General features: G+C 36.6%; 1 protein-coding gene and 1 pseudogene across 14 annotated transcripts in view; one reads left to right on the forward strand and one right to left on the reverse strand.

Moving 5' to 3' along the window:
• The window catches only part of ATOSA (atos homolog A), an 86,566-nt gene that overhangs the window by 19,908 nt on the left and 51,072 nt on the right, over nt 1-15,586 (reverse strand). For 12 of the 13 annotated variants that reach the window (XR_014243402.1, XM_082388025.1, XM_082388024.1 and 9 more), the window contains 4 exons: nt 4,560-4,744; nt 3,383-3,585; nt 2,977-3,102; nt 371-2,219 (listed from right to left, as the gene is read on the reverse strand). Coding sequence is in view for 12 of the 13 variants with exons in the window: in XM_082388025.1 (XP_082244151.1) it covers nt 371-2,219; nt 2,977-3,102; nt 3,383-3,585; nt 4,560-4,744 (2,363 nt within the window). In the remaining variant the exon portion in view is untranslated. The remainder of the gene's footprint in view (nt 1-370; nt 2,220-2,976; nt 3,103-3,382; nt 3,586-4,559; nt 4,745-15,586) is intronic. The other variant, XM_082388020.1, reaches the window with a different exon arrangement.
• LOC309626834 (histone H3.3A pseudogene) lies at nt 14,294-15,144 on the forward strand (annotated as a pseudogene). Its single transcript has one exon. The product of its transcript is annotated as a histone H3.3A pseudogene (transcript).

The raw sequence follows: 15,586 nt of genomic DNA on the forward strand, positions 1-15,586 counted from the left end.
TGATTTCACTATAGATATTCCTAAAATCCTTAGCTGAGCAGTGGCATAACACAATGGGCACACTGCTTGTACTAGGCCAGAGCTGCTATCAAACAATACCTTAAGCTAATGATAACAGGTTTCACTTCTGACTCTTATTTACTCTCCAGCAACTGTTCACAGTATTAAAGTAAACCAAAAAAAGGCAACAGGAAGAATTTACCTAGCATTTGCTCTGAAGTGGATGGGTTATTTACAAGGATGTTTACTATATCAGACAGTGAGTTCTACAGATAACGGGCATCTTGGGCCTAACTAGATCTCCTGTACACAAAATTCAAACCATAACAAATGTTTGAGGATTATATTTGAAATGTTAGATATTACTTACCAATACCTCTTTATTTTTCAGTCGTTCACACGTAAACAAACAGTCTTTTATATTCTTCCTCTGAGAACAGTTTTGAGATTTTTCATCAACTGGATCTTCTTTCTTATCCTGTTCATTTTTTAAGTGGTTTGGCTTTTTGCATTTGAAAACTTCACTATCTTTATTGAGATAATTTTCTATACTATTAAGTTGAGTATTTTGTTCGCATGACTTAGGCTTTTTTGAGTCTTTATCTGAGCACTCATTTGCATGTTTGTTCAAATATCCAGACATTTCCAACACAGTAACATTTATTTTCGAGTCATTCTTTTTTGAATGATCAAACTGGTGATTGTTAAAAGATTCTGGATTATAATTTTCATTTATTATTATTTTGTCCTTATACTTATTTGTGCAAATCTGTTTGTCAATACTGTTACATTTTGAATACTGTTTATTGATTTCATTGTCAATTTCTTGTTCCTTAAATTGACACTCAGAAAGTGTGTTTTCCAATCTGATTGTGAAATCTAAGTTATCCTCTTTGCAATGAGACATATTTGAAGGATTCATTAAACCAGTGGCTTTGTTCTGTGTCTCTTGAAATGTACTTTGGATTTCACTAGGATTGTTCTGATGCAGATTTCTTCTTGTTTGAGGTTTCAAAGAAGGCTTGACATTACTATTGCATTTAAAAGAACTAAAATATTTATTAGGTGTTAAGTTTTTCCCTTCACTGATGTTATCTAACAAGGAAAATTTTGTATCAGAAATGGAAACAGAGGTGTCATCCTTGTTTTTCTTCAACAAATTTCTGTCTTCATAGGAACTCCTAAACAGTTTAGAAGGAACTGAACTGGAGTCCTGCATGTTGAATGATTGCCGGGGCATGTGAGGTGCTGTTGGATCAATATGCTCCAAGTGCTGAGCAATCCTTGCAATGACATCTTGCCGCTCCTGGAGTAAAGAGCTTATCAAAGGATTAATCTCACCAACAGACTGATGAGAATGAAGACCATTAGAGATGCAAGTCTCACTTCGAGGAGTTTCTGGTTTTACTCGAATTTTCCCTTCATTGGTGTCTTCTGAGGAGGTGAGCTCTGGATTACCGAAAGAAATGGAGAATGTTTCTTTACATTTTCTCACATTTTCATTTTCTCGTGAAACCCGGAAAAGTTTTGAATTAAGTGAACTAGATTCTTGTGTATTAAGTGGATGTCCAGAAACATGTGAAGTGCTTGGATCACAATGAATCAAATGCTGAGCTATTCTTGCAATAACTTCTTGTCGCTCCTGAATTAAAGAGCCTATTAAAGGATTAGTCTCACCAACTGACTGCCAGGAACTCTGGTGGCTAGATTCACTAGAATCAATCACTGAAAATGATTTTAAAGTTCTCACTGATGTTTCATGTGACTTTTTATCTCCTATACCACTGAAGCCCAGAATATTGCCTTGAGATGTTCCATAGTCAGATTTACCGCTAGTGCCCGGATATAGTTTGACATTTTTGACAGCTGCAGTATATTCTGGAGTTGTGCCATTTTTTGCATGTAATATTATGCTCTCGGGTGCCATGGTCCAAGTTTGTTTGCTACACAGACGCTGTGAACCGTTTGTACCACATTGCTCTGCTTCAGTAGAATTTCGGTGCTGATGGGTTTTAAGTTCATGGTCTTGAACTCTTTTCTCATAAAGGCCAATATTAGTGTGAATACTACAGGTCAAAACTGGATAATTAGATTGTCTGGGCAAGGACTGAACACTGACTTTCAAGGCCACATTGTGAGACACATTGGGAACAGGAAACACATGTTCAATTGGAGTCTGTGAAAAATTCCACTGTAGGTCTACATCAGCAGCACTGATTCTAGAATCACACAGAAAAAAATGGAATCAATGGATTATAAAACATATCATTATTATATGTTATTTAAAAAATTTTAAACAGTCATATACTTACCTTTGTTGCATTAATTACTACTGAGATTTTATTTTAACCTACTTTACCGTGCATGTCGTTCTAACAAAACCAACATAAATAGATTATACCTGGAATAGAGACCATCTTCTTTTTGAGAACACGATTCTCTTAAAGCATTAAAGCTCAAAAATACTATAATTTAAAATTAGTTGTCAAAACAGAAAAAAAGGACTTTCCATTTACTACTAAATAAATGGATTCAGCTAACTCTATTAAGCATGGTGATTAAGAGATACTCTCTATCTCATGGCCACCTGCCTAAAGAGACAGTTAAGACAGTTGTTCAGCAGCCTGTGTGTTTACAGTTTTCAGGATCTAAAAACTAAGTCTACCATTATGGAAATTCAGCAACCCAGAAAGTTTTTCCACTTTATTTATAATGGTGGTACGTTCTCATTGTTAGTTCTGTAAAGTAAGCTAAAAAGTTCTCTGAAAACTATTCTACACCAGATTTAACCCAAGAAGCAAAATTCATATTGAGTCATATCTAAATTTCTCTAACTTGTTTTGAAAAATACTTCAGTAAATTTTGTCCACTTATATTTAGAAATGAAGGAAATAAACTGCTGAAAAGGTAAAATTTCATTCAGTAGCTAACCACTGTAGCTGAATACACATTGTCCTTTTTCTGCCCTAGACATACCTGTAAAGAATATTTCGTGGAATAGCACCATGAGAAACACTCAGCCAAGCACTTAATTGAGAAAAAAACACAAATGAGCGGACAGCCAATAGGAGAGTCTTCTCTTCAATAAATCGATCGCCACTCCTAAGGGAAGTAAAAAAGCATCATCTAAATGTCAGCAAGTACAAAATGACTAAATTTTAGAAAGATAAAAGCTGAAATAAACATATCACTCAGGATATGTGCTTTCAAGAGTATAGGAGTGCATTTACCAGTGTCACCTGAAGTCACATAAGTACTAAATATGTAAATTTTACTACATAAATAGAGGGACTCAAAGATATGATATATTATTAAAATAATTTATATAAAGTAATGGAAAACCTGATTTACAAAGGACAACTTCAAACTCAGTTCAACTTACTGTCGAGGAACTGGCTCCAATATCCATCTTTCTAATAATAACGCATCTTGCTTAATTGCAGGATCATTTAGATCAATCCCTTCTGTGGTGGGCCCATCGTCACTGTAGCAGCAATCTGGTAGTAGCATCACTTCCACCATGATTGGAAGGTTATTCTTCCACAATAATGCGACCTCAGACCTAGTTCGTCGGGCTTGGCGACACTTGGAGAAGATGGAGATAAGCAAAATGGCTTAAGAGCCCACCCAATTTTATATTTAAATTTGAAAAGTATAATTGTAAAGCAGACATCTGTATGAAAATGAGTTGCCTATTGCAGGGCTCAGCTCAGGCTTGTCTGCCTATTTAGGTTTCCTCATTAAACAATGCATCAGCACTAGGAGCTCTAGAGTGTGGGGATTAGTAGCAAACAACAATTATGATGCAAATTTTCTTGGGGGAGGATATCTTTGCTCTACTTTGTGGAAAAAGAACTGCCATGCCCAACGTCTGACAGGCTTCAAGATGGCCCAGCCTCGCCTCATTTGTTAATTACATCATCATTAATTACAGAGGAAAGATTCATTCTAAGAGCAAAATATTAAAAACTCATTTTCATTAAACACTCAAAGTAGACAAGATTTTAGAAGTTTAAAATTTTGGACTACAGTTAAGAGACTAACTGGGAGAAAAATCCTTACAGCAAATTATACGCTACATACCAAAATAAATATTTTTAACAGTATTATACAAAAACATTAATGATAGCAAAAAGTATCCTCCCATTAAAAAGGGGAGGGATATAGGAGGGAAAGTGATTAATGTGGGGAAAATAATTATGAACATCAATCTACTAAATAAACAAGAACACAAAGTTGATGAACCGGGGCTGAGACTAAAACTAAAGAAAAGCTAATTCATAGTAACAAAGATAATCTTAAATCTGGTGTGTGTGGAGGCAGGTATGAAACTGGCTGCCCACCTGCCTGCTGATGGAAAAGCTACCTACTGTGGCCTTTTAGAGCCTTGTTTACGAGCCAAAATTATTAGCTGCGGTTCAGGATTAGTACTTCTTCTTTATGTTGTGACCAATTTTATACTTAAATGTGAACATTATAATTGTGATTTAACAAAGTTAATGACAGAATTTAAACAGGTTTATATAAAAGATAAAAAGCATTCAAAACACAATTCTCACCTGGGCCAGCTTATCACTACATTCATGTTTGCTAGTTACTGGGTAACAGGACTGTGCTGGAGGGCAATGGAAACTTTCCGTCCGACCTTTAACAGAACATTCAGGTGTTCGTCCTTCTGTTATTAACAAGGCCAGAGAGACCAAGAACTCCTCTGCATCATATTCAAAATATTCATCCAGACTATCTGGTATCAAAAAGAAAGAAAGAAAGAAAGATGGGTCCTTGCTTTAAGGTATTCTTGACAAGAACTCATTTTTTTTTTTTTAACATCTTTATTGGAGTATAATTGCTTTACAAGAACTCATTTTTTTATGTCTAAAATAGCCCAAATTCAAGTATATTTACTAACAAAGAGTGAAAAGAGAATAAAAGTGAGGCAATTAAAATACAATAAACTCTTGGTACTTCCCTGGTGGCGCAGTGGTTAAGAATCCACCTGCCAGTGCAGAGGACACAGGTTCAAGCCCTGGTCCGGGAAGATCCCACATGCCACGGAGCAACGAAGCCCGTGCGCCACAGCTACTGAGCCTGAACTCTAGAGCCCGTGAGCCACAACTATTGAAGCCCACGCTCCTAGAGCCCGTGCTCTGCGACAAGAGAAGCCACTGCAATGAGAAGCCCGCGCACCGCAATGAAGAGTAGCCCCTCCTCACCGCAACTAGAGAAAGCCCGTACGCAGAAACAAAGACCCAATGCAGCCAAAATAAATAAATAAACTTATTAAAAAAAAAAACTAATAAACTCTTAATTCACAAGGTACAGAAGTCAGATGATGATGGATAATTCAAAATTTCATTTAAGACAAAGCTGATTAAAATTATGGCATAAAATTGTTTTTATGTAAACTTCAATTAAAATGTTTAAGATTTAGGAATACATTTTATAATCTTTTAGATAGTGATATTTTTGGACCTCAAATACAATAATTTTCACACACAAAACTTCGCCAATAGCCAAAAGGTCAAAATGTCTTATTAGGTCATATAAATATTTTCAGCTGTCTTATTACTGTTATTAAATATTAGAAAAAGAGGCAGATACAAATGTATGTTTCTCCCTTTCTCTCCCTCTCCCTTCCTTAACTAGTTCCTTGTTCTTACAGCCCTAATTCTGTGATGTGGACACTCACAGCCACAGGGTCCTTCTCTTTCCTTGCTATGCAGTGGTAGTAGTTTCAGAGGAAGAAATTTTATAATTATCCAACAGGAGATGCAAGCCTGTATTCCAATATATGAAGTGTGATATTTTTTGGTTACTAGGCAGTTCCAAACAATCTAACCTGCAGATGTTTCACTTAGATATATTAAATTTAAAATTTTTCACAAGTCCTCCAATTTTAAAAGCACAGTTAGTTTTTAAAACTGTTAACCTGCTATGCAGGTTGGACATGCATGCATGTGTACATTCACACACGAAATTCAATTTATAGTGCAAACTTGAAAAGGTTGCTCTCTCTTATCTCTGCCAGCTAAGCAACACATATTTTAAGTGCCTAGCACACTGTAGTAGGTGACAAGGGGACACAAAGTTGTACTGCACATAGCTACTAGTTTCAAAGGATTTGATTCAGAGATGATTTTTTAAAACAACAGAACACTGAAGCATATAATAAATTCCAAAGAAGTTCAGATAACAGTGGTAAAATTTTGCCAAAGAGGTAGATGTTAAGCTGAACCATGAGAGAGAAAGTGCAACTTGAGTGGAGCATTTGTACCAAAAAAGTGTAGAAAAGGCAGGACTGGAGCCTGATTGTGAATAGCCTTGAAGAGTAGGACGACGAGTGCCTATTTCTAGCCTCAGGAAGGCTTATCAGGAAAAGAAGGAGTCTTGAGAGCCAACTTGATTGAGCTGGTATTTTAATACCATTCAGTCCCTAAAATGACCATTTGCAACATATAAAACAACAGCCTGCACTTAGTAATGTTAGGCATTGCCAGTTCTCACTACTTTCTATACATTAAATCATTTACTCCTCAAAGCAGCTCTAGAAGGGACTATTACCACCATTTTTATAGATAACCGAAGCATAGAAAGGTTAAATAACTTGCCCAAGACCACCCAGCTAGGAAGTTGCAAAGTTGAAATTTGAACCTACACAGGTCTGGTTCTAGAATCTGAGTCCCTAACTACCCCATGCATGCTTTCTTTCACTGTGACTACAAATATTGCCTTTATATACTTTAATAGATGTTTGTAAAAATATAAATAATGTATATTCAACATATATTTTAACAATATATTTTGGAATATTGTGGTACAGGATTTGTTTCCAGGAAAAGGACCGTAATTTATAATAATGCGCCAAACTGGGAAAAAAAAAAAGAGGACTCAACTTTCAACTTTCCTCCAGGAACCAATTAGGTCATAAGCCAAGGGTCTCCTGTGGTCTCCTGGGACTCACTGAGTTAAATTATGGTGTCCTTCAGACGGAAGCAAAAGACATAAAAAGAAATCCATTCAGACCTTTCTCTGATGGTTCTGTGTGTTTTCAAGGCTAGCTCAGGCTTGCCATGGGCTGGCTACATGGGATGATTTTAGCTCCCGGGAGATTTCTCTGGGCTCATCCTTTTCCCTCTCTCAGACTGTGGGGTAATCCTGGAGAGTTAAGAATTGTGGCAGAGCAGTGGCTCTTACGCTATGGAATGCTGAATGATGTCAAGATGTCAGTTACTCCATGTGAGTACCAAGGATGGTTCACAGCCTAAGTAATGTCTCATATATATTTGGCACTATTTTTTTTTAATTATAATTTATCTCCAAAACCCTAGCAGGATATCCACTGACAGATGAATGGATAAAGAAGACGTGGTACATATATAATACAATGGAATATTACTGAGCCATTAAAAAGAATGAAATAATGCCACCTGCAGCAACATAGATGGACCTGGAGATATCATACTAAGTGAAGTAAGTCAGAGAGAGAAAGACAAATATCATATGGTATCACTTATATGCAGAATCTAAAAAAAAAATGATACAAATGAACTTACTTAACAAAACAGAAACAGACTTACAGACTTAGAGAATGAATTTATGGTTACTGAGGGGAAGGGTGGGGAGGGGGATAGATTGGGAGTTTGGAATTGACATGTACACACTGTTATATTTAAAATAGATAATTAATAAGGAGCTACTGTAAAAAAACAAAAAACAACAACCCTATCAGGAAATGGCTTACTCATATACAAGAAATTACCAAGTTTAAAGTGATAAAAGTTAAACTGTTACACATTGTAAAGCAACTATACTCCAATAAAAATTAATTTTAAAAAACTGTTACGTGATGACAACCTTTAGGAACTTGTCAGGAAAAATTTATGGGTGTCTGAATTTTAATAAATGAGAATAGTAAATCACAGTAGTCATTAGAAAAGTTGCATTATTAAAATTTTGATAATTTCCATCTCTAAAACCTCTGCCATAGCACAGAGTTTACTGTAGTAAAGAATATGACTAAGGAACTGGGAAATTTTATGTCATACTAAAGAAAATTCATTAGATATGACGATACTTTGAGGACATAGCTTACTCAAGAAATAAGGTATAATTGTTGGGTCTCTGAAAACAATTTACTCTTTACAAAAACAAAAAGTGTTGCAAATCTAGACAAATATGGGCTGCTAAGGCTTACCTACTAGCTATACATTTTAAAAGAGAGAAATTATTTGATGTAAAACATAACTTTGAAAACAACAGAAAGGATGTTATAAATTCTCACAGGCTATCAATGACAAATCATTAGAGAGTGGGAATCAATCAATCAAAACATAGTCCCTCTGCCCCCAAAACCTCAATGAGGATAGTGCTTACACCACAGTCTGACTAGAAGCCATGACCAGACTAGCTCCTTTTTTGTGGCACACTCTTCTGGCTCTGGAGTTCAGCCATCTTAAAGTTCTTCATCTGTTCTCTCCAACAAAAGAGGTTAATAATTTGGCCCCTGGGAAAACCTTAAACAATCAGAATGACCCATAGGTGAAACAGACTAACTTGGGAAGTAAATTCTTCATCACCAAGGGTGTTCACAAACAGACTGATAAACAATTGCCAGGGGTGTGGTTGAAGGGATTTAGCTGTCAAGTGGAAACTGAATTAGACTTGCAGTGGTTCTTTCAACCTTGAGAGTCTGTGAATCTCTGTTCTTCAGAAGTACTTCATAAAAAACCCAGGGGAGAGGCCAGAACCACCACTTCCTTCTCGGGAGGCCCTAACCAGGAGCCCCTCTGAATCAGAACTCATCATAAACACTTAATGGTGGTGTCTCTGGATCCTTGATTTAAAACAAAAACCTAGGATACTTCAAAGCTCTGTCTCAAGGAAACAGAAGAAGGTCCTTCCTACCATTGGGCTGCTGTATATACTGTTCAATTTACTTCTAAAGCCTGCCAAGGTAGTAGATTTCACCCCCCTCATATATGGAATAAAATGGCAAGAGAAGCATGAGAACACCTGGGGGATTGCCAAAAAGAAAGTTTCTCTAAAAATAATGTCCTTTCAAACTTATAATGGACAATCTAGTAATACGAATAAAAATTCTTCTGTGAATTTATTCCAATGAAATAATAGAACAAGTACACAGAGATGAATGTTGAAGGATATTTATTAAAATGTTTATAGCAGTCAAAAAGAATTGTAATCAATCTAAATGTCCAACAAAAAGGGACTGGTTAAATATACTGTGGTACAGTTTTATCTAAAATAATGATATAGATCTACTTTTGACAAGGAAAGATTATCTACACCATAAGTGAAACACAACTCTCAAAAGAATGTTATGATCATGTGTTTGTGGAATTACACATGCATAGAAAGATATACATGCAACAAAATATTATCAGTCCTATAAAGCAAACACACAAACACATAAACTAAATTTTAAATAAATTACTATTCTCTGACTGGCATTAGATAAATGATAAAGCCTATTAACTGAAAAATAATATGTAAATAAAAGAATTACATAGTGTCATATATTTTAATTAGAGTTATTGTTTTGTAAAACCCCTGCTAAGGAGATCACAGTTTGGTTACTCAGTAGAGGAATTTGTGAAGACACACATAGGTAACAGTACACTGGTTCTGGTGTTGAAAAATTAGAACTTAGCAGTTTGAAACACTTTTCTGCTTTGCTTTTTTTTTTTTTCTCTTTATAAATAATCTTTTAAAAATAATTAGGTAAGAACTAGCATCTCATACTGATAATATGAGAAACATATGGATGAATCTGAGAAAGGGTGTTAAGAATTAGTAGAAGAGGTTATGCTCAGAGAATTGGACTCTCAGTTGATATTACCAGTATGTAGGTATGAAGATGGTGCTAAGTGCCACGCTGTAATTGCAAAAATTGAGAATAATTATGTAAATGCTTTATACTAACTGTTGAGGGATGGCTTTTCTGAGCAGATAACATTTAAGCCAAGGTCTGAACAAGGAACAAGCAATTCAAAAATTGGAGGAAAGACCATTCTGAGCAGAGGGTCTAAGGTGACAATAAAGGAGTAATGTCCCAGGAACTAAAAGAAGGTGAGTAAGGCTGGAATGGCAGTAGCAGAGAGAGAAAGTGGTAAGAACTATAGTTTAGAATGGTGGGCAGGGAGTACATCACACAGGATTTTGAAGCTAGGGCAAGGAGTTTAGATTTTATCCTAAATGCAATGGGAAGTCACTGGAGGGTTTTAACTAGAGAAGTGACACGATCTGATTTACATTTTTAAATGATCGCTCTGACCGCTATGTTGATAACAGAATAGGGGAAAAAGAATCAGAGTAGGTATACTAGTTAGAAGGTTGCTGTTTTCCAGGGTTGGGGATATAGTTTTGGGAATCATTGGCATTTGGATAGTATTTAGAGTGAAGAGTTACCTAGAAGCATGCAGAAGACATTCATGACAAAGGCCCGAGGCACTCTAAGAAGTAGAGATCTGTTAGAAGATGATGAACCAGCAAAAGGAGCTGGTATATGTCAAGTATGGTATCATGGAAGCTGCAAGAAAAAAAATGTTTCATGGAGGGCATGGCCAATGGTCTCAAACACTAGTGAGGTTTAATAAAATATAAACAAAGAAATGACCACTGTATTTGACAATAAGGAAGTCATTGGTGACTTTGACAATAGCGATCTCAGTAGGTGGTGACGATGGAAGATTAGATGTGACATACATTGTCAATTATTCTGAAGGGTACAGATGATAAATACAAAAGCCTACTTTCCTAGTCCTCTCTTAACACAATGGCCATTCATGTATCACAATATAAGTATTACACATGCAAAATCATCACTCATACAAAATTGTCTCCAAATCCCAAAAGGGAATACGAGAAGTTCCCTTCTAAGTCTATGGTACAGGGACAGGAGATTCTCCCGCTTTATGGTCCTAAAATCCAGTCACTGAACAAGTCACTAACTTGTTCTTCAAATTTCTCTTGAAATTAAACCTTCCTTTTTAACCTCAAAACAGTTACCAAGGTGGATTCCTATTACTTTACACATCAATTACTACACCAGTCTCCTAGTTATGGTCTAGGACTCTAGGCCCTTTCTTATTCATCTTGCAACCTGATGCAGATTAATCTTCCTGAAAGCCATTCCATCACATTCCTCAAAGTTTTTCTGTTTGTTGTTTGTTTGTTTTATTGGCTCCCTAACTGCCTATTAAACCCAGTGTAAACTCTTAAGCCTGACATTAGGGCCAGGGCCACTGTACAGAGCCAGCTACTCTGGCTGTGCATTGCCAGATTCTGATGTGAACACTGCCTCTTGAAGTTATACACTGAGGTGACCCTGCTTAAGACTCCACCCACCTCTGGTTCTTAATCTCATCTTTTCCTGCTCTCTGTGTTCTACCCAAACTGCTGTCTATACCACGCTCTACTCATTTCCCACCCTGTACCACTGCTTTTTCTTTCTGTACTGCTAACTTTAGCCAACCCTCTCCCAACTGCAGGAACTTCCACAGTTACACTAACCCATCCATTTCTTTATAAAAATATTCTTAATATTTCATAGATGTTTATCTCCTAATGGGTTAAGTTCTACATACATTGAAATATTTTTGGTTTCTCATTTATATGTTCCAATCTCATAGGTATGTGTTGAGTGTTTCTGTTTTAAGTGACAATTGTAAAGGACCTTAGAAATCATGCGGCCTAATCTACCTTACTTCCAGATGAAGAGAGTAAGGTAAAAAGACATTAACTTTCTTGCTCAAAGCTGTATGCATACTGCTGCACACTGGAATCCCGGTTTCTTCATTCCTAGTGCAACTTGATTTATACACCATGAGAAGTCTTTAAGCAGAGAATAAAAGACAAAGTTGACTTTAATGACAAGTGCAAAAAATAGTGGCTGTGGCTATAAATGAAAGCAACTTTATATCTGCACTATTATTTTATTAATACTAGTGACACATAAATATTTCCACTGTCAGAAGAGTACCTTCAAACACAAAAATATTCTTTGTTTTTGTTAGCCAACAACAAAGCTTAAACTGAATTTTTAAAAAATCCTCAGCACTCTATTATGAAAAAGGCCAGTGATCTGTAAACAAACTTATCACGGACTGACTTTTAACAGCAGCTTTCTAGACTTGTGTGTGGTTTAAATTCAACCAAGTATTTCTGCTGTACATCTACATTATACAGTAACCACCAAAATTCAAAATTATGATTAAAACAATGAATATTCTGAGGTTCTATCTGAAAAACAAAGTCGTGTATGTTTTTATAATAATCTAGCTCTTTGAAAATTGGCTATAAATTTTAATTGTCACATAATACAAACATTCAGTTAAACAAAGATGATCATTATCATCTTGAGTTGTGGAGTGTTTTATCAAGTGCTTCCTCATCTTATTTCTCATGATGTAGCATAAAGTAACAGTTAAGAACATGAACTGTGAGGTCAGGCAAACAGTTCTGCTACTTGCTAGTTGTTTGGCTTTGTACAAGTTATAGTGATACAACCTCTCTTTGCCTTAGTTTTTAAAAAATCTACTAAATGGCAATAATAATAGTATTGACCTTCAGAGGGTAGTTAATAGGTTGTTATTTGTAAAATATTTAGAATATTGCCTGGCACATAGTGAGCACCATACTGTTTCTTTTTTCTTTTATTTTCCATCTAACGTTTCTTAAATTTAAAATAAAAATAGGGACTTCCCTGGTGGTGCAGTGGTTAAGAATCCTCCTGCCAATGCAGGGGACATGGGTTCGAGCCCTGGTCCAGGAAGACCCCACTTGCTATGGATCAACTGAGCCCGCGAGCCACAACTACTGAGCCTGCGTGCCACAACTACTGAAGCCCGCACGCCTAGAGGCTGTGCTCTACAACAAGAGAAGCCACCACAATGAGAAGCCGGCACACTGCAAGGAAGACCCAACATAGCCATAAATAAATAAATAAATTTATTTAAAAAAATAAAATAAAACAAAAATAAATGCGATGGCATAGGTTTTTCTCTCATTTTACAGATGAGAAAACTAAATTTGTAAAATCATTTGCCCAAGGTCACAAACATTATCAGTAAGTAGAGAACCACCTGTAGGAGCCCACTTTCCACTACCAATAGTTCTTAATAATGCTCAATTATGAAAGTTCATTCTTATTTTTCATTTCACACAAAAAAGACTCATTTTTAGGGTAGAGGTTACCCTACCAACTCAGGGCATAGATTCTAGAAAGCTCTTCAGATAGACATATCTTCAAGGATTCCTGGTATTAAAAGAATTTGGACAGCTATTCCTTTCTCTCCTTATGTCTCCCTAGTTTAAAGGTTTCTCAATTTAGATATCATGGAAAAGGTCTGGATCATGTAGTTCCAGAAAGAGCAAGAGGATATCCCACTTAGAAACATTATCCTTATAATGCTTGGCAAAACTGTACAATTACATCTGCTCATAAATAAAATATTTCAATGTTCTGTTTTGTGCATTCAAAACCACTTAGAGTTTATTAAAACCAAGCTTGGTCCCTCTGTCATCAAAGAAAAATAAGCAGCTTCTGTGGGCAAAACTACAGGGGATAAGTTAAAAAGTGGGGCAAGGTAGGGGGAGTCTTGGCTTTTGTATAGAATTCAGGAGTTAAAGAACTCAAAGGAACCTTCAAGAGTATGTATTTTCATTAATCTATAGATGAAGAAATTGGACTTCAGAGAGTAAAGTGACAGCTCAGACACACAGAGCAACATAATGGTAAAGTGAGGCCTTAAATCAAGATCTCCTATGTATATAAAATGTTAAAAATCTGAAGACTTATTTCCAAGTGTCATCCAGTGTGCCTACCTAAACTCTACTCCCCAGTTAGTCCAATTCCAATTCTGGCTCAGGAAAGAATAATGGATGGAGACTCAGCCTCAGGTATTTGTTGGCTTGGTATCAAGGTCATTCTTACAGCTCATTCTGTATTGGTTATCTAGCCTGTGAATGTTGATTCTGGTCCTTACTGTAAAACATCTTGATGTCTAATTCCCAATCTCTGTTTTCCTTTGAATTCTAACTGGACTTTGCAGTTTACATGGTTACTATTCTGCAATCTTGACAGAATTTTCTTTGTTTCTCTGCTCATGCAACCACTCTGAACCCTACTTCTCACCACTGAGACATGAGGTGCTTACCTATCTCAGGATTGTTTCCTCAACATCTATTATATCTGATAGGGATTCCTATATGCCATGGCTACCCAAACTAAACCTGACACTCTGAAAGCTGAAAAAGAAGAGTTGTGAATGGCTTTTTTCAATTGTGTTCGCTGCCGCCGCCGCGCCGCTGTTGCTCTCCGACGCCAGCGCCGCCTCTCGCTCGCTGAGCTCCAGCCGAAGGAGAAGAGGGGTAAGTAAGGAGGTCTCTATACCATGGCTCGTACAAAGCAGACTGCCCGCAAATCGACCGGTGGTAAAGCAGCGAGGAAGGAACTGGCTACAAAAGCCGCTCGCAAGAGTGCGCCCTCTACTGGAGGGGTGAAGAAACCTCATCGTTACAGGCCTGGTACCGTGGCACTCCGTGAAATTAGACGTTATCAGAAGTCCACTGAACTTCTGATTCGCAAACTTCCCTTCCAGCGTCTGGTGCGGGAAATTGCTCAGGACTTCAAAACAGATCTGCGCTTCCAGAGTGCAGCTATTGGTGCTTTGCAGGAGGCAAGTGAGGCCTATCTGGTTGGCCTTTTTGAAGACACCAACCTGTGTGCTATCCATGCCAAACGTGTAACAATTATGCCAAAAGACATCCAGCTAGCACGCCGCATACGTGGAGAACGTGCTTAAGAATCCACTTTGATGGGAAACATTTCATTCTTTAAAAAAAAAAAAAAAAAAAAATTCTCTTCCTGTTATTGGTAGTTCTGAACGTTAGATTTTTTTTTTCCCCCCGTGGGGTCAAAAGGTACCTAAGTATATGATTGCAGGTGGAAAAATGGGGGACAGAAATCAGGTATTGGCAGTTTTTCCATTTTCATTTGTGTGTGAATTTTTAATATAAATGCGGGGACATAAAGCATTAATGCAAGTCAAAATGTTTCAGTGAACAAGTTTCAGCAGTTCAACTTTATAACAATTATAAATAAACCTGTTAAATTTTTCTGGACAATGCCAGCATTTGGATTTTTTTAAAACAAGTAAATTTCTTATTGACTGCAACTAAATGGTGTTTGTAGCATTTTTATCATACAGTAGATTCCATCCATTCACTATACTTTTCTAACTGAGTTGTCCTATATGCAAGTACATGTTTTTAATGTTGTCTGTCTTCTGTGCTGTTCCTGTAAGTTTGCTATTAAAATACATTAAACTATAAAAAAAAAAAAAAAAAAAAGAGTTGTGAATGAGTTGGAAAACCAAAGGGGTAAGGGAAACAGGGGTTAAAAACCTTAACTAAGGAGTACACTGTTACAAACTGTGTATTTTCCAATGGAGAAATTGAAAATCTGCCAACTTTTTTCTAGTCCCTGATTTCAGTTAAATTTCAACTCAGGTGGGAAGCAGACACAGAGGGAAATCCTCTCATAAGCTTCATGTGTTCCTACTGCAAT

Source organism: Balaenoptera borealis (genome assembly GCF_965194805.1).
Source record: "Balaenoptera borealis genome assembly, chromosome: 3".
Classification (NCBI taxonomy): Eukaryota; Metazoa; Chordata; class Mammalia; order Artiodactyla; family Balaenopteridae; genus Balaenoptera; species Balaenoptera borealis.